General features: G+C 40.9%; 1 protein-coding gene across 1 annotated transcript in view; it reads right to left on the reverse strand.

Annotated features, from left to right (window-relative positions):
- Positions 1 to 27,369, reverse strand: part of PLCXD3 (phosphatidylinositol specific phospholipase C X domain containing 3) — a 74,546-nt gene that overhangs the window by 14,895 nt on the left and 32,282 nt on the right. Inside the window, exon 2 of the mRNA XM_038125086.1 lies at positions 12,039 to 12,747. Within this exon, the coding sequence (XP_037981014.1) occupies positions 12,039 to 12,747 (709 nt within the window). The remainder of the gene's footprint in view (positions 1 to 12,038; positions 12,748 to 27,369) is intronic.

The raw sequence follows: 27,369 nt of genomic DNA on the forward strand, positions 1-27,369 counted from the left end.
TTAAGAGTGTAACATAAATCTAAAGACAAGACACAATTAATAGGAGTGAAAATCAAAATGTTTTGACGTAAAGTATTTTGCTAAAACAGACTTTTCCCTGGGAAAAAAACACTGAAAGGAACATTCTTGGGAAAAAAAAAATACTAGAATTTAAAATACTGGCAGTTGTCAATAAAAAGTGGCATTTATGGGGAAAAGAAAAAATGGCTTTGTAATCTCTGGGTTGAAAACAATCACAGATGTCACATCCAAAATCTTAGAACTGTAGACCAAATTCTTAACAAAGGAAATAAAATATTAAACAATATACCACTGATGTGATCTCAAATTAGCTTTAAAAACAAAAAAATATTTAGTGACTTGGACCACTCTTACTGGTTCTGATCAGCACTAAAAATAGGCAGACATTGTGAGAAGTCTCATGTTTCCAGTAATACTGATAACTTTTGAATTGATCTCATATTTTATTTAACAAGAACTCCACAGCAATGAACCATGGTTACCAACCACAGGGAAAGATAGTCTAAAAAATGGATTATATATCTTGTAAAAATTTACCAAGGGACTACAGAGGATGCATCAGCAATAAAGTAAAATCCCCATGGAGATAAGAAAAGAGAGGTACTTGGTTGAGAAACACTTTAGCAAAGAGGTCATGGAATAACTGAACTGTTTGGGTTAAAATGGATGTTTAAAAGTCATCCGAGAGACACAACTTGTCACTGATGTCCATCAGGAGGACTCTGAGCTATTAACAACTTTGGATAGCTATCCAACAATATCCAAGCCGTTCCTCATTCACCAAAGTCTACTCATCAAATCCTTCTCGATTTATACAGAAAGATGTTGTGGGGGACCATGTCAAAGGTTTTACACAAGCCCACATAGATGACATCCCCTGCCGACTGTTGTGGTTGTTCCATCATAAAGCCTAGTAGGTTGGCCAGGCAATACTTGCCCTCAGTGAAGCTGTAATGGCTGTCTTGAATCACCTCCCTGTCCTCCTGATGACTTAGTGTAACTTCCATGAGGAATTCTTTCATCATCTTTTCTGGCACAGATGGGAGGCTGACAGGTCAGAGTTCCCAGGGTCCTCCCTTCTACCCTTCTTAAAAATGGGTACAACACTTCCTTTTTTCCAGTTACCTGGGACTTCATCTGACAGCCCTGAATTTTCAAACTACATGGACAGCAGCTTGGCAGCTCCAACAGCCAATTTCCTCAGGACTTTACAATGCATCTCATCAGGTCCCATACTCTTACATACTACCAAGTTCCTGAAATGAACACAAATCTGATCTCCCTCTTATAGTGGTTCTCCTCCCTGCTTTCCTGCCAATTCACTTGAAATACCTGGGAAGAAAGGTTGCCAAGAGAAGTCATTCCCTTCTCCATCACCATAGCATTGAGCCATGCTGCTTCATCAGCACAAGGAAAAGCAGACTTGCCACCTCAGCCATACGTGCTGCCTGAGAGTCCCTGCAGCGGCTCACGCTTGTCTTGTGGAATACAGGCCAAGCTGCACATTCATCACAGAGATGCTGCAGTCCTCTTCCTCCAGTAAACTTCTCATACCAGAGGCTGATGGTGGTCAGTCTTGGCTAAGCACTTGGCTAAGCACATCAAAGACCAGCAGACAGACTTTGCGCACCTCTGCCTCAGCACAGACTGGGGTAGATCTGCTGGACAGCACAACCTCTGTCAGTGTGACCCAGTGCACTGCCATAATGTGCGTCAACAGAGATGGATTTCAAGAGACAACACGAGTTCACAAAGCGTGGCCTGGAGAAAAACACAAACCACTTCAACAAGCAGATGTGAATCTGTATCTCCAGAGATACACCCTCACTTCTCAGAAGAGCTGGGCAGCAGGTGTGGCCAGTGCTGGCTGTTAACAAGTGAGGAATACAGAAAGTTACTGAGAAGAAATTATAGTAACTGACCTTGGATGTCAGTCCATCCAATGCACTACTTCATAGAATCATAGAATATCTTGACTTGGAAGGAACCCACAAGGATCATTGAAATCCAGCTCCTGGCTTGTACAAGAAAACCCCAAGAATCACACCATGTGCCTGAAAGCATTGTCCAAACTCTTCTTGGACTCCATCACATTTGGTGCTGTGACTACTGCCCTGGGGAGTTGTTCCAGTGCCTGACCACCCTCCAGGTAAAGAACTGTGTCCTGATATCTAACCTAAACCTCCCCTGACACAGCTTCATGTCATTTCCATGGTCCTGTCACTGGTGAACAGAGAGAAGAGACCAGTGCCTGCCTCTCCATTTCCCCTTGTGACAAAGCTCCAGTTTGCTATGGGGTCTCCTCTGAGACTCCTCCAGGCCAAACAAGCCAAGTGAACTCAGCCACTCTTCATGCAGTATCTCCTCTAGACTCTTCAGCATCTTTGTAGCTCTCTTTTGGGTACTTACACTTCTAGTTACTAAAGGAAAAAGCCATGTCCTTCCAGAGCTGAAAAGCATTTTTCAAACAGTCTACCTGTATTTCTTAGGAGAAATAGCTTAGAAGAAAAAAACAAAAGAAACAAACCAGGTGTTTATCATATGGACTAATAATTCCACAAATGTTCCTCAGACTGCAGAGCTCAAATGAGGGTGCTTTCCACCAAGAGAAAACCATTCATCTGGATTTACATCTCTCCTGTTCCAGCACAGCCAGACACTAACAGCAGTGAAACGCTGTCTGATGGAGAGAGGAAGCCAGCAGCAATTGCTTCTAGGCAATCATTATCAGCCAAATGTTCTGAGCTGCAATTAGCAACAGGCTCAGAAGAACTCATTGTGCCTGGTGTGAAAACAGGGCAAGAGGCAAGGCACTGCTCCTGTTTGCAGTGCTACTACAGGGACCTTGCTCACATCTCTCAGCTGAGTCCTATCCTTTATCTCTAGCAGAAGAACGCTTAACAAACTGGGCACAGACACTCCCCATGCTATGTGCCCCTACTCTTCGTGGAAATAGCACCACTCTTGGACAACACACAAGTACCTTGATGACATTCCAGCAATGAGCTTCAGGACCACCCGCCTGGCACCTGACAACAGCCTGAAATGCATCCTTGGATATGAAACATCCTTTCCTAAATCTTTACCATCTTTAAAGGCTGGTAACATTCTGGCTTCAAAACTCGAACCAGCACCTCACATGCGGCTGAAGTAGAAGTGAAGCTTGCTGTGGTGACTACTTGCAATAGTTTAGAGGAAAAAAAGCAAATCTAAGTAAAAAAGCATGTGGGAGGAGAGAAGTGAAGAGGGGGGCTAAGGAAAGGATGCAACAAGGGTGCTCCTTTAGCAGAGGCAGATCCTCCTCCTGAAACAGGGTGGTTGGCACAAGAGCCATACAGCTGGAGGTCAGCTGAGAGAGTATGAAAAGTTTTGAGGAGCCAAGTCCTCACTGTTTCAACATTTTCCTCAGCCAAAAGCAGGGAACAGAGAGGTGACCCTGTAGTTGCTTTTCTTTGGTAAGACACACAAATCCAAGACAAATCGCAATGAACTTAGTTCTGAGAAAAAGGCCTGCTCACAAGAAGGTAAGTTTCTTTTCAATATCCACTCAAATCTTGAGAAACAGCAGTGAACACTCTGGACAAAATGACCACTTTCCCATTATTTAACCAACACAGTGAACTACCATACCTGCAGAAATCATTTGGGATTATAGCTTTGCCTCAGAGCTGTAATTTGAACAGGTCTCACTGGAAAATCAAAGCCAGTTTCAGACATCAGACTATGTAACTAAGTTGAGTTGGAGTGTTGTTCTCCTGGAGGGCAGGAAGTCCCTGCAGAGGGATCTGGACAGGCTGGAATGATGGGCTGAGGCCAATGGTGTGAGGTTCAACAAAGCAAAGTGCCAGGTCCTGCCCTTGGGTCACAACAACCCCAGGCAGTGCCACAGGCTGGGGCAGAGTGGCTGGAAAGGACCTGGGGGTGCTGGTGACAGCAGCTGAACATGAGCCAGGGTGTGCCCAGGTGGCCAAGAAGGGCAATGGCATCCTGGCCTGGATCAGCAATGGTGCGGCCAGCAGGAGCAGGGCAGGGATTGGCCCTTGTACTCAGCACCAGTGAGGCTGCACCTCAAATCTTGTGCGCAGCTTTGGGCCCCTCGTTCCAAAAAAGACATGGAGGTGCTGGACTGAGTCCAGAGAAGGGTATCAGAGCTGAGAAAATGTCTAGAGAGTAAGTCAAATGAGGAGTGGCTGAGTGAGTAGTTTGCCTGCAGAAAAAGAGGCACAGCAGTCAACATTTTGCTCTCTACAAATTTGTACAGGTTGCAACATGGTGGGGTTGACCTGCTCTACCAGGCAACCAGCGACAGGACATGAGGAAATGGCCCCAAGGTGCACAAGAGTAGGTTCAGGTTGGCCATCAGGAGGTTCAGGAAGAACATCTTCACTGAAAGGGTGGTTAGGGATTGGAACCAGCTGCCCAAAGTGGGGATGGACTCACCATCCCTGGAAGTGTCCAGGAAAATACTAGACATGGCACTTTGTGGTACAGTTTACTTGGCATGATGGTATTCAGTCAAATGTTGGACTCAATGAGATCTCTTCTCAATGGACTCTTCGAGATCTCTCCCAAGCTTTTTGAGTCTTTGATTCTAAATCCAAGTAAGAACAGAATAAAGATCCATGGCAGTCCCTCTTTGCTGTCCAGCAACAAAATTAATGTGTCCGTTACCCAAGATCAAATTTCATACTTGATTTACTACACAACAGTGTCTGCTCACAGAACTGAGAGTGAAGGATGCAGGTTTCAATACCCCACCATGGAACAAATCATGGTAAGGTTCATCCTTTGTGCTATACCTCTGAAAACAAGAATGTTCAATAGGAAAGAGCCTGCATCTCACCATGGCTCCTATTTCACTCTAACTACTTAGTCTCCTTCATATCTTAATACTCTTTTATGATATAATACATTCTGGATGACAGTTGCTTAGCTACAAAAACCCTCAGATCAACAGCTACAGTATTAAAATATTGCCAAAGGTCAAATCCCACTGTATGATCATTCAGCATCTTATAGATATGTCTTTTATTATTTTTCTTAGTGTCTGAAATAAATACTGAACGACATTTTAATATAACAGGCTGTGCTCTCTAGGGCAACAGTACAACTCAGGACAATACAGGTAATGTTATCATTATAATTAAAGTCAAATTCTTATTAAAAACTTTGACTACATCAAGTTTGTGTACTAGACCTAGCCCTCCCCTCCCCCTCCAAAAAAAAAATCATTCCTGGAGAAAAATATTATTATTAAAAATTTGCCTAAATGTAAAGTTGTAAAGAAAAGATCAATAAAAGAAGGCTGAATATTTGAAGGATTTGTATTCATGAAACCAGCATCTTTCACAATGACAGTGTCTCCTTAAGAAAAAATTGCATTGCAACACACAGACATTACCAAATTGCCTAGGGAAAAAACCTTATCACTTCTGCTTTAACAGAAGAAAAGCATGGGCATTTTTACAGCTTATGCAAATTCTGCATCATACAAAAGGTGGTACATCAACAAGACATTTGGCCTGCCTGCTTTCACTATTTCCAGCCCCCTGTTGCAGTGATCTCTTTGTACAACTGTGGCAGCAGTGTGCCAGAATCCCTACTGCTCCCTCTGCATGCTTTATCCAACACATCTCTGGCTGTAGCCTGCATGGCCAACTGCTCATTCAGCCCACAAAGGCCACTTGTTTGCAAGCACAGGGAAGCATTTAACTAAATTAATTGCAGGCTTGGTGTATCTCCTGAAAATTGATTTAAGGGGTTTATGTCACTAAGGTTTCTTTAACACCCCTACCTGTCTTAAATCTTTCCTACCAGCCAAGTGGAGATACCCACTGCAGAAGCAGGGGATATGCAGGTGACTTCTCCAGCGACAGCGTGGATGCATTCTCTCCAGATTGCATTTGGAAGCCCTCTAAGTTTTTAGAGGCTGCTGAGAATTGCTCAAACCAATCAAAAATGATACAGCATGTTCAACATGGTTTTACAAGCTGACAGGATTTTGTTTAGACATTTCTATTCACATCCTACCCCTCCAGGACTGTGGAGCAGCAACAGAAGGTTAAAAATGGAAGGATTTTTTTGGAAGTTTGATCCAAACATATAATGAGCGTGTTAGTTTGTGCAGAACTGTCCAGTTCTCAGCTTAAACTTAGACAAGGATGTGCATGTAGATCTACTTATATAGTCCTATAAGTAGACTAGCATGGTTTGCAGCACTGGTTTGCAGCATGCAAGAGCTAACACAACACAGAGACATAGACGTTGTCATATCTACTGAGTTTGTATCTGCTTGTGTTTGTGTGAAACATCTTTGCTTTACAGAAAATTATTACCAACTTGAACACCACCTTGTGAATCGATCTGTAAAAGCTTGTTTGTGTAAATCTCTGTGATCGTTTTGTACCTTATAAATGAAGAGCAAGAGGATCAACCCATCAAGAAATTATTTCCTTCACGATGAGGTAGAAGCAGCTACACAGACCCAGGCCCAACATTAGCAAATGCATTTCCCTGGGGTCAGCACTTGTTAGCATCTATTAGCTTTTGAGTTTCCTTAGAAATCCGAGTAATGCAGAAAGATCAAAGAAAACCCAAGCGACTTAATGAGACATTTGCAATTTCACTACAGCAGCCATAAAGAGTGAAGTGTGAAATCTTTGAGACAAGTAGATGTTAGAGACAGCTTACAGCAGTGGAGCTGAGAGAATGAACATTTCCTTTTTTGTGATGAAAAGCACTTGCTGCTGTCTGTATGTGCATGGTCACACTGTACCCAGAGTGCAATGACAGGAAAATATAAAGTATATTTACAAATAGTCAACACAGCACACACAGTAATTGTAAGCAGGTGTTTTGATGTCCAACATGATAAAACTCACAAACACACCAAGCAGAGGGAAAAACTGTGAGACACCCATACCTGCCACAAGAAAACATAAGGACAGATACCCCAAACAAACACCCAAAAGCCAAGCCACTGATCACAGAGGTCACTGTGGTGATAACCACACCAATCTTCCTCCTACACCAAATCCCACAGGCTACTACTGGGTATGTAGATAAATACTTTATCAAAAAAATTAAAAACATGTGCTCCTATATTTTGTGACAATTTAATACTGTTCCAAGTTCACGACCAGAGCCATCAGACACAACTACACAGCGCTTCCTGTGGAAATGCTATACTAAAATTCTCATGCAGACAGATGGTCCGATGATGAAATGCCACTACACATACACAGCCCATTGGGGGTTTCGTTGTGCAGGCCTGTTGACATGGTAGATAGACTCTTCCAATGAAATCTCCCTGTGCTGTTCTGTGTGCAAATGTAGTGATTGCCTGTTGTGTAGAAAGACTGGGAAAGTAATTAAGCATAGTTTGAGGAAAAACAGAAATACTACGGATTTGTCTGGATTGCCCAGAGTTCTTTTGAATAGCTTGCTAGTATACCAGAATTTTGTGCCTTCTGTGGTCAGGCAATAATAACCAAAAAAAAAAAAAAAAAAAGACAGCTGCGTCCCAAGGCAAATGTGTGGTCAGGCATGCTTGTACCACACACACTAGTGAGGGACTGAGTCTCCCCTCACCTCTCAGCAGCTAAAGAGCTGACACATCAGCTTCTCGAGTCCTAAAATTGGAACCAGCTCACTGGAGCCTGCTGCTCTCCTGCAAACCTATAACGGAGACAGACATCAAGGTTACAATCAGGAATGACACAGAAAATTAGGAAAACACAATTGCCATTTCTGTTGTTTTTCTTCTTCATATAAAATAGTTTAAGAATGGCATCAGTCAATATGGAGTGTGGATTAAAATATGATCAATTCCCACTCTTCCTGTCATACAGAAACTCAAAAATTCAGCTGACGGAGGTGTGGCACCATCAGTAACTGACTCAAAAAATCCTACTTCTTGCAACTTCAGGAATCATTTTCCATACAATATCCACCTAATCATCTAATATCCATACTCTAGCTAAATCTGACTCTGCTTAGTTCATGACTGCACCCAGAGATGGATTTTCTCCTGACAGTTTCTGTGGCCTACTTATCACCCCTTCTGTTAATAGTGTGAATTGGATGCTTTGCCTCCATTTCCAAAGGTTTATGCTCATGTGCAGGACTTTTTTTTTTTTTTTTTAATTTGGTTTGGTTGCTAAGGAGGAAGCTTTAACATGGTAGGCAAGGATTTAGTCATATGTGAGCCACAGGGAACATTATCCTCAGAGATTAATTTGGAAATCAAGTGACAATTGGTGGAGTATGTGTTTATTTTCTATTTTTTGAAAGCTTTACAAGTACCACAGGATTTCTGCATCCTCTGAAGGAGGATTGCATTAATAAACGACACAGATAACAAAGAGAATCACGCTTGTTTCAAGTGTCATAGATAAAATTAGTAATTTCACTGCAAATTAGTAATTTCACTTCAAATCAGAAAGCAAACTAGATTATTAGGAACAGCTCTACACTAATCAAAAGGGTGTCTCACAACCACCTTTCAGATATACTGAAGGCAGCTGCCTCACTGTGAAGTTAATTCAATGAGCACAGCAAATGTAATTCATTTGGCATATATTGTTTGCTAATCAAAGAGCATTTCTTGGCATCTAAACTACAAGTGTGACAGAACGTTAAGCCTGGAAACACATTGATAGTCCTCAAAGTTTTTCAAATCCAAGAAACATAATGTGCACACATGCAAGCAATTCTCCTCATTCAAGTAGTGAAGGTGAAATCTGTGTTATTAAGTTCTGTTACACTGAACTGTGGTCCTAGGAAGACCTTACAAGAAATAGCTTTGCCCTCATGTATTTGTGAAGGACAGAAAGCTTCAAAACTTGTAATTTCTCCTTCTTTCAAATTACCATACCACAGAATACTACCTGTTAGGACAGCAAACCCTATGAGCAAACATTATCAGTAGAAAACTCCTGGTATATCTTCACTGAATTGAGTCCTAGGAGCATGAAAATGTATTGTTGTTTTTAGGGGATTTTTAAGTTGAAGTATTTGGGCCTCACAGCTTGCATATCTGCGCTCTAGGGAACAGGTTAAGGAACAACATCCCCTTCTGAAATATATAGCCTTGGAAGGCTGCTCTGCTGCAGTGTGTGTGGGGACCTCCACCACCACAGTCAATCATGATGAAAAGCCATTAAACCAACCATCTTGGCTAAGAGGAATATTTCCCTGTGCTCTTTCCCAAAGAAAGATGCAAAACAGCAGAATGGAGTCCGGATGGGATTGCTGTATGGAGTCTGCTCACAGATTTCCTAGTCCAACAGATGCTGCGACTGAGTGAAACCATGCTCTCCCCTCTAAGGCAACCACTGCTCTTCAAATCATAAACAATTTCATTATTAAAAAACAACTTCAGAGATCAAAACCTGGCATGTTTCATTGCATCTGAGAGGATCTAAACTTTGCCCTATTTTCAAAACTAAGTCAATATGTAGAAGGCCACTGTGCAGGTGGAGAAACAAAACAAAAGAAATTACTGTATGTTTTATTCAAAATGCAAAAGGAACATTTCTTAAATGTAATACGTAATTTGGTAAAAAACCCCCAAACCAAATTAAACCAAACACCAGAATTATTTGAAAAATTCAACCTTATTCATTTGCATTCAATATTTTTAAAATTCAATGAGAGGGAAGAACCCCATCCAAGCATGGTTAAAAAACTGCTTCCAAAAACAAGATAACTGCATTCTTAATGTAAGGCTCTTCACTAGCATTTCTTAAAAAGGAGAAAACAGTAAAATGTATAAGTCCACTGGCAACAAAAGCACATATGTTATCTACCTGGACACAAAGATGGGATTTGATCTGGGTATTTATTTTGAAAAGGAAAAACTAATATTTTTACCGAGTGATGGTTCAAGGTGGCAAACACAGCACAGCTGGAACAAATGTCTTGTTACCTTTGGTGTGGATTACATATTTTTAAGCTACTGAAACATTAAGGCAGTGAGATTGAAGACAACTGTGCAAATTCTGCTACATAAATTGTACTTCATCTTTTTATTGCTTGCCTATTCATTTTTAACAGAATCACCATAAAATAAGGAGCACTTCTAAATATATTTGATGTTTACTTTTAGAGCAGTTAATTCAAAATACAGGCTCAGTTTCTATCAACATTATCATAAATTCCAAGCCCATTTCTTCCTACAGTCTATTTTTGTATTAAAAAAAAAAAGTTTAAAATGAGATGCCATACTTGGAAGACTAAATATTGGCCTTGGAGATTATTTTGAAGGTCTATTTCTCTCATAATTGCTAAAAGAATTAGGCAAAAAATAAACAACTTTTCATGTAGAAATGTGACTACACACTTGGAGATCATGCGAAAAATCTCAGTTGAAATCTGGCAAAACAACATTTCCAGGTTTTCCAGCCCAATCATTTATTGACTTTTGAAGGTAGTTACAATTTCAAGATTTGCTGTTGGGAAAGGCAGACTAAGAGTTAAATGGCTCTGGACATTCAAAATTCAGTCAAACATTTTCAGCATCTATTTCAAGTGTTTGCTTTACACACAACTTCTAAAAAGCACATCATAAGCCAAAGATGAAGAAAATGGGGTTTGATGGCTATTTTATTGGTACAACAAGCATTAGGAACAACCTGTTAGTTTCCCGATTGTCCTACTTCATGTTCCAAGGAACACTCAGGAAGACGTTTATCACAGGAAAAAATTCCCTAACAACAAGGTGTTTATTGGTAAAATCAACAAAGCAATGTTTTAGTACAGAGAAGTGCTCTGCAGACTCAGCAGAGAGGGAGACTCCCCATTCTGATGGAGCCCCTAAAACACAGATGAAGGATATACCAATAGCCACAAGTGCAGTCACACAAGCACTTCTAAATGACATTCCACTGCTCATAAAACCTTCCATGTCAGTGTTTTACCACGTCAGGTAAAGTTTTTACCTATTTTTTCAAGTCAAGAGCTGCTTTGGAAAGCTGCCATAAAAACAGCTCAACCTTTCTCAAATATGAGGCACGTTTTCTTTGCTGACACTGCATCTTTCATTTCATAGAAGGGGATATGCTCCCAACAGACCCTCCTATCATAGGCACATCCCTGCAGAGAGCAAAACATTAGCAGGTCATTAACCCTCATTGTAATTTTTTTTACACTCTGCAACCCTTCTTTATTTTTAAGAAGAAAAAGAAAATAGCTCTTGTGTCTTGGCATTAAATTTCAGTTTTCCTAACATGTTGTCAAGAACATAGGTCATATATATATGCCTTCAAGCCCAAAACTGGCTGTGATTTATCAAAGTCAGAATGGTATAAATAATGCATGTCTTGCACAGGCGGCTTTTTTTGTAATATAACAACTAATGGCCTGTCAACAAGCTATTCCATATACAGAAGCTATACTATGGTCTGCCATCTCTTTCCTGTGTGGTAAATGAAGAAAGACTTTAAGGAGTCAAATTCTCTCTAATGGTGTCCTGCTGTCTTTGCTACAATGTGTGATAGTACGGAGACAGAGAAACCATGCATCTTTGAGGCGTGTAATGGCAAATCCTGCAGCATCAGGATGAGCTGATGAGCCAGGACAATTTTTTTTTTTTATCCAGCATCTGAAGCCTGATGCACAAATAAAAAATTATCTAGACGATACAGATAAATTTGTCTAGATCATACAGATAAGATTTTCCAGTAAGGAAATCCTAGACTTGATATTCAGTGCTTATGGTAAGAAACCACATTTGGAAAACAAAGCAAATTAGCAAAACCTGCATTCAGAAAAAAGAGAAGGTTAAGCCAATACCCTAATATCTCTTTATGCTCAGTGGCAGATTTTCTTTCACGATGTAAAAGCTTGTCCTTCAATGTGTTTCTCTTTAAATATTTTAGGATTATGCCAAGTTCTGACTAGCCCACAGTAATATGGAAGAAATGCATCTGCTAGAGCGCCTTTAAAAGGAATTGGAAAAACAGCACTACCAACACACATTCAGCACAGTCAGCACACCTTACCAGCCACAAACTCACCTTTCTGTGATGGTTTCTCTGAGGCCACTTGCAACCCCTTTCACCACTGTACTAGCCTTTGGTGTCAGCACTACTTGAGATATGAAAAACGAGCCTTTCTTTCTTCTTTCGGTGATTGATGCCTGCAGGAACTGAATCAACTTTTCCGTATCCGTTGTGTTTGCCCAGGGAGCTGGCATCATCTGGCCTGGCCACAGAAAGGCTACTTCCACGGCCACTGGACTGTGGTAGAACACTAGCACTTGGTGCTCCTTTTCCCACAGGTACTGGAGGCTGACTTCATGGGCAAATATAGCAGGACACATTTTGTTTCCATATGTGTCTTTGAGCATCTGGACAAGCTTTTCATGATGGCATTTCTGCATCCCGTAGAAATGATTGAAGTCCAAGAAGACCACTTCTTTTGGGTGTTCAGTGAGAAACGCGTTGATCTCCTCCAGGCCTTCCTTGACTTTGGCACTGAATAAACCATGAGCGAAGTAGAGTTCATTGTCTGGATCTCTGGGCTTGGTGGAAATTCTGAGATCAAAATACCGTATACCTGCCCCCAGCTGGCTGGTGAAGTTCATGGTCTGTGTAGCCAGCCACTTCCTCATCAGCTTTTTAGCCACAGTCCCAAAAACTGACACAAAATTCTGGACCGTCTCTGGCTGTTCAGGCCCAACTGGAGAGGCTTCATCAATGTAGAAGCTAAAAGAGTCATGAGACCCTAAAACACAAGAGAGAAAAATTATAAAAAATATATTAAAAGCCTTTAGTGGGTTTTTCTCAATGAAAATAATTTTCTGACCTGTACCAACATCCACCAACCATCTCCCCCCACCCTTCCCTCAACAACAGTACATTTGTCTGGCAGCACTTGCCCCAACAACACATTGTAGTAACTTTAAAGAAAGTCTGCTTCACTGCTTGTTTGGATGCTCAGTCGCTCTCTTCCAGCTCTTACTTATGCGTTTAGGCTCAATGAACACAGTGGTCTCTGAAGATCAAAGCAATTCTGGTAGCAAAGCTAGTCACACAATAAATCCCTTGAGACAAGGAGGAGAGTTTGGTCCTGCACACTGAATTGTGCACTGTCTAGTCTGTAGAACCAAAGGAAAAAACCAAAAAAACCAATATCCTTCCACACAGGCCTTTATAGCCAGAGAAAATGGGAGTTGGAAAAATGTCAAGGAACATAAATATCTTATGTTCTATCTTAAATCAAGTCTCATCTGGTCATACACAAGGTTACTGAATGGTTTTCCTTCTTAAATTTACTTATAAAATTCTTTACTTTCCTTTGCTAAATAAGTACAAGAGGTAGAGCCAAGAATAGCATTGCATTCCACTGACAAAATTCAGAAACACAGACAAAAGCCACAATTAACAATGCTCACCATTCAGACATCGACATGAAAGCAGTTATATGGAGATATGAGGAGATGCTTATGACCTTTGTCACCCATTACCCTGCTGAACACCTGGTGTTTGCACCTGGCAGTTTACACAGAAACACTGTCCAGCTGCTGGCAGAGCCACGCTCCTGCTATTCCAGCCGTAGATGGTTTTGGTCAGACTCACAGCAGCAAACAGGTCTGCTGCTCAGCCTGAGACACGCTGCTTGCAAAACTCCTTCAAAGTCAGCAGGACTTGTATTCTGGAAATGGATTGCAGTACTAGGCACTCAGAGATCCAAATCCTACATCAAAATGAGTTTAGAGAACTGGTCTTGTCTGTCACCAATGCTTTTGCAGGTACTTTTCAAAATTGCTTTCCAAAGCATGCATGCTGTAGCAAGTAAGTATCACATTAATGAAATTCTGCTAGTCAGTCATTTCTGAGAGAGATGCTACTTTACCTGAACTGGAATAAATCCTATAAACTGAAGCAGCAGCTAGAACATTTTCTTCTTTAACAACAAATGGAGTCATGACAAAGCATCCTAGACTCTGGCTTGGATTTGGCTTTGTTTAATCTGAGAAATGTCTTTAGATTTTGTACACACCTGCTTTTCATGGTTGTCTCTTTGAACTGCATTTTGCTTTAAATATTAAATAACTTTTCCATTTTGATGAACCTTTCTACTGCTAGGTGTTGAAGTGATAATATATTTCTTGCAGCACCTGATTAGATCACGCAGTATCTGGTTACACATTGATATCCTTGGGGACTAGATCTGCATACAGAATTCTAATGGTAGAACAAATTATTAGAGCAGTGACTTGTGCATCAACAGTATTACAGAGAAAATCAATGAGATGCATTAAATGTTCTGCTCAGTGTAACCTGCACTAATCCAGAAATCAAAGTAAATCCAGTCTTGTTTAAAACAAGGCACAGCTACTGATATTAGGAAGGGATGGATTTTGCAAACCCCCCCTTTGTCCATTGAAGCCCATTTTATTTTTGTAGGGTTTTATGCCTGAGGAAGTACCTGTGTAAACCTGATCAACTGATTAGAGCATTAGGCTCAAAATAGTATTAAGACTAATTAAACCATTTGTCTTTTATCTTTTGATCGGCAGACATGGGCAACCTGAATTTGCAGAAAAGGTAGTTGCTCAACTTGACTCCAGCAATGCCAGCAGGCACACATTGTTTTAAAATACTTCTTAAAACTACTTTAGTCAAGAAAGGTAGCACAATTCTCACAGCAGAAAACTCAGGTGAACAACCTGTCAACAAGTAGCTTTTAGCTACTGGTAATGAAATACACAGAGAAATGTGTGTGTGTGTGTGTGTGTGTGTGTGTGTGTGTGTGTGTACACCACAGTTAGAAATACCTGAACACTGCAAGTAGGATAGGTCAGAAAAATATTTTTTTCCTCATTAAAGTCTTTGTGCACATATTTGAGCCTAAAAATAGGTATTCCTATGTGGACGGTAATGAGAAAACTGCACAGTGCTCTGAGAATTTTCATGTTTTGTAACCCAAACAAGGAAGCCCTACAGCATAATACAAAAAGGAAATAAGGCTAAACTTGGTTGACGCAAAATGAAGCAGGGGTCAGCTGTTCAAAAGTATGTAAACATTCCTCCTGAACAAAAAAATACAGCAAATATTTTGTCTTTCCATATGTATAACTATTTGGAGCAGGTCAATTAAATATTAACATTCATCATGCACTCATCTACAATTCCTTTTGCCTTTATCATGCCTTGTTGTCTCAGATAGCTTACTTGTGTAACTCAGAAATTCAAAATCCTTACACTTAGCAGGGCACATTGGGGTATGATCTTTTCCACTGTCATGCCCAAAATCACTATATTCCCGGTAATGAGGGAATCCTGTACAAACATGCTTTTGGCAACCATGTTTCCTTCCAAATCTTTCTTTTGTGCATAGGGACATTCCCCTCCTACATTTTCACTGGAAAGTGTTCTTGCAGGTTCTCTGTATCACCAAACTTCAGCTTCCATGAGGAGAGGACACAAGTTACATTTAGGAACACAAATGCAATGATGCCTGCAATCTTTGGAAGGTGGCAGTGCTTGCACATCATCTATCTCTGTTATGGTAGGTCTGTACCACAGAGACTTCACAGTCTGAGCCCTGGAGAAGCAAAGAAGGGAAATTACTCATACTAAGTCATTCAGGGAGCTAAAGATGATATTCCTCTTGTGTGCAAACATACTTTTTCACCAGTTTACTTAGCATCTAAAATTTTCTTAAAATATTGCACTCTGTTTTCCCACTATTTTGACAACCCAGCATATCCAAGAAGTCAAAGGATGAAGGCTCATGGATCAGCACGATGGGGGTAGCAAACAAGGGGTTAACATTGTGTGCACATACTATAGACTGCCCAGTCAAGAAGAGAAAGTGGATGGAGCCTTTAAACTGGAAAAAACTTCATATTTACATGTTTTCATGGGGGAATTTTGAGACATTTGCTGGCAGAGCAGAACAGCAGAGTGCAGCAAATTCAGAGAGCATCAGAGACTTACTTTTTCTGCAGATACTCCTTTTAGTAGTGAAGTTGCACTGCTGGATGTTGTATGAATTAAGGAAGAAATTGATAGGGACATAAAGGCTGATGACAGCCTTAGACTGAGTGACTATGAGGAGAAATAAGAATTTGAAATACTCAGGAAAGCAATGAAGGCAAAAAGCAGAATAAAGATCCTGGATTTCAGAGCAACTGTCTTGGCTTGTTCAGGAAATTGGTAAGTGGTAGCCTGGAAGAACTCAATTACTTTAAATGCCAAGAGACTCAGCAGAAAGAGCTGAATTTGAAAAGCAACTTCTCTAAAGCATATAAATGGAGTGTGAAGAAACAAGGAGGTAAGGCAGGAGGCAAGTTTGGTTGAAGGAGTAGCTTTTGAACGGCATCAAACTTAAAAAGCCACTACAGAAGGTTTTGGCAAGGACAGGTTGCCAGGGAGGAACAGAGGACAAAGGCACAGAGGGAGTTAGGAAAGGCATAGCTGGGAAGGGAAACCTGGAAGAGATGGGAAAGGCAACACTCAGCTTCTGCTGATATATCAACAACAAAAGAAAGCACAGAGAAATCTAGTCCACTACAGAAAGGGCAGGAGACCTGAAGGATGGGATGCCATCCAGAGGGACCTGAACAAGTTTGAGAAGTTGCCCTTGGGAATCTGATGAGGTTTAACAAGGCCAACTGCTGGTGCTGCACCTGGGTAGAAACAACCCCTGGTATCAGCACAGGCTGGGCATGGACAGACCCAGAGCAGCCCTGCCCAGAAGGACTTGGGGGTGCTGTGGGTGAGAGGCTGCACATGGCCCGGCCATGGCACTCACAGCCCAGAGAGCCAAACGTGTCCTGGGCTGCATCCAGAGCCCCGTGGGCAGCAGGGGAGGGAGGGAATTCTGCCCCTCTGCTCTGCTCTGCTGAGACCTACCTGGAGCACTGCATCCACAACTGGGCTCCCAGCATAAAAAGGACAGGGACCTGCTGGAGTGAGTCCAGAGCAGTGCCTTTGATCATAAATATGATGAAAGGACTTCTCCTCTGAGGACAGGCTGAGAAAGCTGAGGTTGTTAAGCCTGGAGAACAGAAAGCTGCTGAATAGCAGCTTTCCAGTACCTAAAGAGGTCTTATTTAGAAGAGGGAGAGCAAATTTTCACATGGACAGCCACAGAACAAGGAAGAACAATTTTAAATTAAAGAGGAGAAATTTAGATGTCAAAAAGAGGGCAGTGTTACTCAGAGGGAAGTGAGGCACTGCATCAGGTTGCCCAAGGAAGCTGGGGATACCCCATCCCTGAAAGTGTTCAAGGCCAAGTGCTGGATAGCATTTGTAATCTGGTCTAGTGAAACATGTACCTGACCTCAGCAAATGGGTTGGAACAAATGATCTTTAAGAACAAAAGATCTTTAAGATTCTTTCCAACTCAAACCATTCCACTGTTCCACAAGAAATTATCAAGAGACACTTAAAGTGTCTAGACCGGCCATGACTCAAAGAACAGAAGTGGCCAGTTTCAACTACTGAGACACTAAATTTTCATAAACTAGATATGCAAGAATAAATTGTGCAATGTCACTTAGATTTTTAGAAATCACCTGCTAGTATTTTTACTAGGGAGAACTGTCTACTGTTTTATTTACTGGATTCCTGTAATAGGGCAATTGGGAATATTTAACCCCCTACCACTCACTATGGACACATTTATGGCTTCCCTGGAGGGCTAACCCCCCCATTTAAGAATTAATTTGGCTTGGTGCTGAATGAAGTCCCTGAGGGAGAATACATTCTGGTTCAGAATTGTTTCTTCAGTCTCTTGGAGATTTACACAGAGTCATGGCAATCTACTGGTTTTGGTGGCTAAGCGTAAATATACCGTTCACAAAGCCGACACGTGTTGCTGAACTTTGCCATGTCTTTCCTTGCTTTCCTGTCATCTCTAGCCATCCCTTGGCAAATACAGCCTGTAAACAGCACCTAGAATTGAACAGCACTGACCAATATGCTTCCAACAGCAGCTATCACACCCTGATGATCCACAAGTACCAGGAAAAAAACCACAAACAAATAGAAGCAACGGTTCACAGGTTTTAGCATGTTTTGCTCTTCCTCTTCTTCCATGGATCTCTTGTCTCTATTCTAGGAGTTATCCAATAGCTTTTGGAAGTGGCATGTTTTAGTAGTGCTTTGAGTGTCATTAAAAGCTTAACCTGCTGTCTTTCTGTATTGAGGAGATGTCATCCCTTTGTGACTATTGCTGAAATGTCACATGAAGTGCCACACAATTTCTTTAAAGACATCCTTATCAATGAAGCCTCTGTAGTGACTGACAGCAGGTAACATGTTCCTTGGATGGTGTAGAGAATAGCTAGGACAAAGCCCATGACCTCTGGTACACAGGAGTTCAATGCAAAAGTTCTTGCAATCTCATTTGTTCTGTTCTCCCTGTCTTTTTTAACCTTAAAAATCAATCAGTCGAGGGAGAAGCCCTATGAATTGTCAGCTAATTGTACTGCCTCTTCAAGGAACAGCAAAGCCTAGTCATGAACACTAGAGTTAATGCACCTCAATACCGTGTTTTGCCTTTTTTTTTTTGAGATGGCTGAGCACTGTTCTCTTCATCAAAGCCACAGCACATCTCAGAAAGTCAAAAGGTGCTGCCAAGAGCAATGTAATTCAGACTTAACAGTCTAGTTCCCTTTAGCATGCAAACTGCTTGGGTGATATCAGCTTTGTTTGATAAAAACACTAAACAGGCAAACAAAACCAAAACTGGGAGAAAGAGAGAGATTATAGATTGCCCAGTGTCCAAGTGTCCCCACAGGTAATTGCCTCACTGTCCAGTTGTTCTTCCAGAGTTCATCAACAGCTGTGTCTCCCTGACCCCAACTGAAGGTCACAGGGTCACATATTCACACTCAGGAGTCCACAATCTAAAGGCATGGGAAGAGACATACACAGTATTTCTGATAAAGCAAAAATCCAGATACTGAACAAGTCCTGAGAACAGGAATACTTGCATGACATTAAAAATCGGCATACATGTACATGTATACAGCATATATACATATATATAAAAATACATATATAAATATATATATATATATATATATATATATATACACTCATGTACTCCAAGAAATTGCACTCTCCTTGTACCTGTATCTCATTCTTCCTTGAAGGCATTGGTTACAATGCGTGAAACAGGAAGCATTTGCTTCCTTCTTGCCCCATAACTTCCCAGAAGTGATAGCTCCCCCAGCCTCCCCCTGCATATTCTCTCCACCACCAGGTGAATTCTGGAACAGCCACTGGAATTTCATATAAAGGTAACTTGGACCCTGGTCCTATGCATGGGAATACATCACTGGGAGTCTGGACTGTGCTGCTTTATTGAGACTGTCCTGCAGACAAAAGGGACAATTTGAGAAACCAGGCAGGAGCGCAGTAACCACCATGCAAACATTTTAACCTGGTTTGCTTGCAAGGGTGAGCTGAACTACTTTGTATTGTATTTTGCAACCTCTGTCTGGGTTTCTAATGCTACTTCTGCCATGTGTGGAACTCAGTATTTCCCAGCCAAAGCACCTCAGCTGGAGCCCCTCAGTCCACATCAAATATCCAAGCACAACTTGAACAGACTCACCAGCTACTGGACCGATCTAGGACACAGCCTAGAACCGCACATACAAAATATTCAAAACCCAGCACAAAGCATCTGCTTCTTGTTCAGTGTAATACAGAACAAAGAGTTTATTTTCAGGGATTCACAGAACAGCTCAGTTTGGAAGAGAACCTCTGGAGATCATCTGGTCCAATCCTCCCTTCTCCTGAGGGAAATAAAAAAAAATACACAGACTTGACAATAGATCATTGAAGTCTTCTCCAAAACATCTTGCTGAAGCAGCTCCTTAACAGGAAGAAAGCAGAACTGGTAGGCCATGAGTCCAGAAATGGCATTCCATACCTAATGACCAATGTTCAGACCTGGAATGACTTTGTTTTGTCCTCCCTATAAAAAAAGAAAAATTTCATGCAACAAGAGAGGATTTTAATCAATTCCTTGCTCTTCTTCCTCTTACATGTTCTTATCACCTGTGAAATACTCTTGAGAATCATTTTGGTTTGTGCTTTCGAACATGGCTATAATTGCTTCCACGGGGATACTACTACTGTTATCGCCAGTACTCCATGACCATGATGAACTGCATCTCACTCAGGCCAAAGTTACCATTTGAAACTGTTAAGAAACAGCTTATGAAATATGGCAGTGCCTGCACTGGGAAGTTTCTGGCCAGTGGATTGAGCCAAGATCAGTGCCTTGCCTAAGCACTGCTTCTTTCCTATAAAAAAACTCACTTCTAAAAAATAAAACAGGTTGGGAGGTGGGGAGGGATCTGCTTGGTATTAAGGCCCTGGGTAGCTAGTAATTATCACAGTATGACAGACAAGCTTGGCTACAAATCTGATTAGATTACTTATTATTCAATTCATACTAATATGTTTGGTGTATAGAAAAGTATCCACATGCAATTTCTCAAAGTTCCCTCCTGCCAACACAAAGACCCACTCCTGCTCCTTTTAGAACACTGTATCAGACAATTCCACTTTTCAAATTCTCAATACTGCATTGAAAAGTAGATAAATTTAAAAATTTTTTTTAAAAAGCTGTAATTATATTTCTAGCTCTCCAAACTGTGTGAGCACATTCACAATCATGGCCATAACAAGCTCAGTTTTGCTAAAGAAACTGTTCTTTAACAGAAGTTTAGCACATGCTGCCCTCCTGAGAGTTTTCCCTCTTACTTACTAACTTCTTTACTTCCTGTAATTGTTTGTGCAGGATGAGATGAAGTAACTTTTTCTGAGACACTGCCAAGTGCAGATAGCCTCCCACTTCTTCCCAGGCAAACCATCTCCTGACAGATTTCCTTGGAGGCTTCATGCAGCCAGCACTCAAAAGGCAGCAAGGTGCAGCAGCGCATGGATGGCAGGGGATTTCTAAGAGTCACAGATTATGTATTCTAAAAGCTCACCTTTAAGTGAATAACTAGTTAATGAAATGCAGGCTCTAAACAAGGCAGATATTACACAGGCAAATGTAAGATTAACACAGCTGGAAACCAGAAAAAGGGCAGCAAGGCCAGGACACAGCACAGTGTGGAGAAGGCTCCTTCTCCTGTTTGCCCAGCGCAGCAAAGCCCTCGGCCAGTGCTGCAGGAGCAGCAGGGCAGGCGCGGGGCAGCAGGGCAGGCTCAGGGCAGCAGCACTGCTCTCCATGCCCAGAGCCATTCCCCACTGCTCATCCAGAGCGAATCAGGCCATCAGAACTTCTGCAGGCACTCAAAGGCAAACAGAAGTGTGGGGAACATTTTGCATTATAGATGTAAAAGTGGAAAGGATCATGCTGAGGACTGAGGGATTCAGCTGGTGTGTCTTCTCCACTGTTTTTTTTCAAATGTGGTCTAAACCTCTCATCTGTACACAGAAGAAAAGGTGGAGGAGGAAGGCAGTGATACTACTTGTGCATATACGACATCCAAAAAAACCCTGTTGAACATTTGGGCACTGCACTGAAAATTTTAAAAGATGCAAAAGGCTTTAAACTTTAAAAACCTGCCCACAGCAAGCCACTAGAAAAGTTATTTTTATTTGTTCAGTCAAGCGAAACTGCAAACGTGCTTTCACAGCGTTTTGTGAGCAGACACAAAGCACAAATTCTGTAATAGAAGAAGGCTCCCTTCACCTATCAGGCTAAAACACAGCAGAATTCATGGAAAAACTTCAACACAAACTTACAAAAATTAGTAAATCAGCTCCTCATTTTTGGCAGAACAAGAGTGAAAAAAAAAAAGAAATCTAACTGCTTTTAAAAATAATCTCTACATCAGTATTGACCAAGCACCTAAAACATATGGTTTAAGATCATCGAATTTCAGAATTTATAACTTCAGCAGCAGACTGGACACACCACCACAGTTTGCATGGGGCAGGTCAAGTGCTATAGTAGGCAGAGTGGCATAGTCTGCTTGTTTATGTGTTTGCATATATGGAGACTGTACAGAATATTCTAGATCACATAAATTAGCATCACATATAACCTTGTATTTTATGCCCAACTATTATAATTTGAAGACAAATTAACTACCTCATCACTGGGAAATAAAATTCATTGGGGCAGAGCTGTAGCTACTGTCTATTATCTGAACTCCACAAATGAAAATTCTTTCAAGTCTTTGCTTTTCTGTGACCTGTGCAAACAAATCTAATTACACCTTTTCTTTTCACTCTGCAAGCTCACTGCTGTGTGTTCAGATGCATCAGAGATCTCCATCAGATCTCACATTTTAGTTAAAGACTTGTCTCAGAAGTACCTTAATAGCTATTTTTCATCTTAATTTAGGGACTAGCAGACAAGAATGTGAAAGAAGGAAAGAAAAATGGAGGAAAAAATAGCAAGAGGTATATCTGATTCTAAGCATAAAATTAATGTGCCAGGAATAGTTTGGGGCGTATTTTGTTCCAGCACCAGCTCAGTCTGTCTGAGTATGTCATCAGCATCCTAGTCATATCTCCTGGGGCAATCAGAAGCACTAGAATTGTGAGCCAATAGCTTTGGGACCAGTAAGAGGCTGTGATGATCCCAGGCAGCTTTGCTGAGCCTGTGAAATGGCATCTGCCAACAGTGAGCACCTTCCAACCATAGTTCTGGTTCATAATCCAAATGCTATCATTGACAGAAAAGCCTTGAAGGACAGCATGCACCTGAGAAAGGTCCTAAAAGAGAGAGTGCTCATATTTCTTCCTCTCCATGCACACAAAGAACACGGGTAATTCAATGTTCAGAGTCTGAAATAGCATCAAATCAGAAAATTTCTGCTTCTTGAGCTTTTATTTGATTTACTTTCATGAAAAACATTCTTTAGAACTTTGAAACATGAGAAATTTCCCTTAAAATAATTGCCTCTGATCACACTGATGTATCTCTTGCCACCTATTGTATCTTTTTGGCAACGCAGAAGGTTTTGGATGCTTGATTTTGCCTTTCCCTCACCTCTTGCCTATGCCCTCTTTGATTTTTTTTCGCTGAAATACAGCGCAGCCTTTTCCCAACTCACGACTGCATTGACACATCTACTAGCTTCAGTATAGCTCTTATTTCATTGAGATCTTCTTTCTATGTAAAAATCAGTAACAGTAATTTTAAAAACCCAACAATATGAAAAAAGGTGCAGTATTTTCTGCTCAACCTGAGCATCCCTTCTAAACAGTTCTAGTGATCTTGTAGCTGACAGAAACTACTTGCACAACATATATAGTTTCTGTATATCTTTACCCATAATTTTAAGGCAAGAAAAGGACAACAAGAGGTGTGTCTGGATAAAATGAAACTGCATTGCAAAGCCAGTGGGAAGAATGATCACTTCAGTCAGGTTTCCTGTTAATTTTAAGATCCCTACATGACAAGCACTGCAATCTGAGATGGATCACCACAAGAAATTTAAAAGGCAAGATTTTTCAATTTTACAAGTATCAAACTGTGCTTCAAGAACCTCTGCAATGCAGAGAAAAAGGACTCTTCCTACATTGTAATGAATGCACTGGCAGTCAGTTTATCAAAACTCTAGAATGGGACAGCCTAAAGACAATATGGATAAAGTTTTCTAATACCACACAAGAGATCCAGGCTAACTTTCTTTTCTTTTTCTCAGTCATTGAATTTGAAAAACTGAGGCAAATCTGAGCAGTTCACCTGATGCTTGGGGACAAAAGCTGCAAAATATTATACCCTGGGATGGGAGAAATATTATACCTTTTTCTGAGTCAGTTTGCAAAAACTTTCAAAAAGAAACACTCTTAAAGTATCATTTCAAAAACCTGTGCATAAAGACTTAGCTGACTGACCACACCATGCCGGAGAAATAACCAAAAGATGTAAAATACTGCAAAGTAAGAAGAGTTAAGATGGAGGCTTGTCAGGTGTTTTATATTTTGACCACTGCCCTTGTTAGTCACCATTCCTTATCATTTGGTTGCCTCAAACATTCACATTAGACATTGCTCTACTTCTGTGCACTGCTTGGCAGATTTGACAAAGAGCTATAAATGAAGTAACTCCCTTAGCCAATCTGTTGAATGCAAGACTTGTCCTCTGAGACCAGGTGCTCTAAAGGAAGTCTCTCATCCAAGGTCTCCTCATCTATAAGCAAAGACATTGTAATGTTCAACTTCATGTACCCTAGAGGAAAATACTGAAGCAATTTCCCTAGAACCCTGAGATACAGATGGAAACACTATGTCCTTTCTGCCAAAGCATTTTTTTTCCTGTCAAACTCTAGAAAAACATCCTTAAGCACTTGAAGCCCAAACTTTAGGAATTCACCAGCTATACATGCTCAAATGGAGCACCACTCCAGCCCAGGGGTTCCCACGCAGTCAGGAACTGTAACTCAAGAGGCTAGGCAAAGGAATGGGCAAGTGGAGCAGTATCACCACAAGGAAGCACACAGGCTCATTCAGCTGGCCATAAATATAACCTCTCTGCCAAGTTACCACACCATGGTGTCACCGGCCTTCTCAAGTCCAGAGGTCTACAAATAACAGCACAGCTTCTGCTTTGTTACACACACCACTGCTTGTCTGCCTCAGAAAGTAACTACAGAGAAAAAACCCTTCTAGAAGGCCTCACTGTCTCCTCCACATAATCAGTATTTGTCTTTTACATCCAACTGCATAACAAGGAAAACAGTCTCATCCAAAAATCTTTGTACGTGAGCATTCAAGTCGAGGCTTTCCTAATTCGTCGGCTGCAAGGCCTCATGAGCCACCAGGCAATGACACATTCGGAGCTCACTGGCACCCAGAGCCCATGGCAGGTGTTAGAGCATGTCCTCCTCAGACAGTGCTGCCCTCACGCCTTTCAGTCCCATCTTGCACCATGCTTTGCTGCTCAGATTCTCACAGAAGTTCTCCAGTCATGTTTCGTCACTGTAGACTATCCTTTCCAGGAGCATGTGCGGAAGGTAAAAATGTGACTTGCTACACACTGAATGAAGAAAACCAACTACAACACCTGTAAAACACAGGATCACTGCCAGAAAACAGCCTCCTGCTGTGTGGTGGCACCAAAACTGGAAGACAATCAACCAAGAGGCTTTATAAAGGGAAGTAGCAAAGAAATTCACCTATTTGTAAAAGAAGGAGCCATATAACACCTTTCCATAAAACTATTTATTTGGTCATTGCTAAATGGAAATATAAGCAAAGGTGAGCTGTTTTTTTAACCATGAAAATATATCAAAAAGAACAAAAAACACAGGAAAACACCAGAGGTTATCAATCTCAATCAGCAGACAGGAAATGGGACAGGAAACTTGCATGCTATATTAGCCTATAAATAAAAAACAAACAAACAAAACAAACCACCACACTATGATACACAAAAGAATTACAAGTGCAGCTATTGGAAGAGTCTTAGCTAGGATTGCAAAATGTATCTATCTGCCTCATCACCTGGTCTATATCCTTGCCAGCCCAGTAACACAAAAACACTTTTCATTTCATTTTGCAAACAGAATGAAGACAAGTAAAGACACACAGAATAGAGAGAACTTGAACTGTCAATACTGTCTTCTACACATCTCTTCTAACATCAGTAAAGAGGCAATTTAAAGGTCTGCATGATCAATGAACCTAGACTCCTGTCAAACACCTTGTAATGCCTAGCAATCCAATTTCAATCAGTTCTTCTTGCATTATTTGCTGCTAACATTATCCCTGCTTGATTCAACACAGCAATCAAATAAGCCACTACACAATACAGAGGGCTACAAGAAATGAATGAAACCTGTTATAAAACAGTATTGATGTTATTTCATTTCCTAAGTTTCCAGCCTACAGTCCACACCAGATCCCCAGTTGGCATTTATCCGTATAGCTCTAATGACCCATTAGGCCAGTTTAGACTGCTGCAGATCTGGCTGTTAGTGTTAAACTTTAGCATTAAGAAGTCAATGAAAAAGCACAGGTGGTACTATTGATTTACTGAAAAACCAGACAGATGATCTGTCCTTTTTCCAGATTCAGGATACAACTAATTTACACTGGATATGCTTGTGTCTTCAAAAGCAATTATTCGTTTAGCTGTTTCATACTAATACTAAGTAAAATACCATCATTTTATAGTATTTTCCTAACATGTAATTGCATAATATTGTCATCCTCTAACTAATTTCAGCTGTTTACAAGGATTCAAAAGCTAACTTTAATTCGGTAAAAGTTAAAATTAGTAAATGCATTGTAAGGACATGTCAAGACTAAAAATGGAATATTTTCAGTCTTGCATATTCCCAAAAAAGAAGCCAGGTCTTCTCTGAACATAATGGCAATGACTGCAGTTCACCGAGACTGACGTTGTTTTGGCTTTAGTGTGACACACAGCTTAGAAGTGAAAATATGGTTATCTGCAGTAATTCCACAGCTGGTGATATTGGTAAAGCTGAGGGTATTAGTAAAGCTGACATTTACAGTGTGGTGATGATGCCAGCACATATTCTTCCATGCTTCCTTTTAATTCTCAAACAACCTACGTGTCAACCTTTTCTTCTGGATAGAGACTGTCTTTATTCATTGGTCAGGAATATCACAGATCAAACTGCCTTAACATCCTCTTTCTCTCCACTTTTTAGCTCTATGTCATCCTGAATATCTTCAAGGTACTTGCAAGAACTTGCTAATTTCTAACCCAGTTGCATGAGAATGTGAGTGCCCTGCATGGAAGGAGACCCTTTTCCTTTTCCTTAAATCATTAAGTAATTCTTCAAAATGACACTGGCAGACAGCATCTCTGTTCAACGGTTGCACCTCATAGCCAAACACAATGGCAGCTGTTTCACAATGCTGCTAGTGCTGTTTTTCAAGGAGACTGTCAAAGTTGCACCATGATCATTGGCTTTTTTTTTTTTTAATCTCTCTACCTTTTCTCCAGTTATATCTCTCTACCTTTCCTCCAGACATGTACATTAATTCAGCAATTTGAAAAATTTTGAGTAACTGAGATATTTTGAAAAATAAAGTCCTGTTTATTTGTTTTAGGATCAATTCTACTGTATAAAATAACAATACAGCAAGCAACTTGCAGTTACCTTAAAGAGGACCAACTGGCAAGAGACCCAGATCTTCACGTGTAACTGTGTAAAAAGCTTTTCCATATCTTTAACCTCTCTCTTGGATACAGAACTGCCCTCCTGCTGCAACATCACCGAAGCTGTGGGGCATGTGAAACCAAAGCTCCCAGGACCTTTCATTCCTCCAACCCACAGCTGTGATCCAGAGGGAGGTGTGAGAGACAAATTCAAGATATAGCTTTGGTGGAAATCTCTTAACTGCTTAATAGTAATTTCTGCAATACTGAGCT

This window comes from Motacilla alba, chromosome Z (genome assembly GCF_015832195.1).
Source record: "Motacilla alba alba isolate MOTALB_02 chromosome Z, Motacilla_alba_V1.0_pri, whole genome shotgun sequence".
NCBI lineage: Eukaryota > Metazoa > Chordata > Aves > Passeriformes > Motacillidae > Motacilla > Motacilla alba.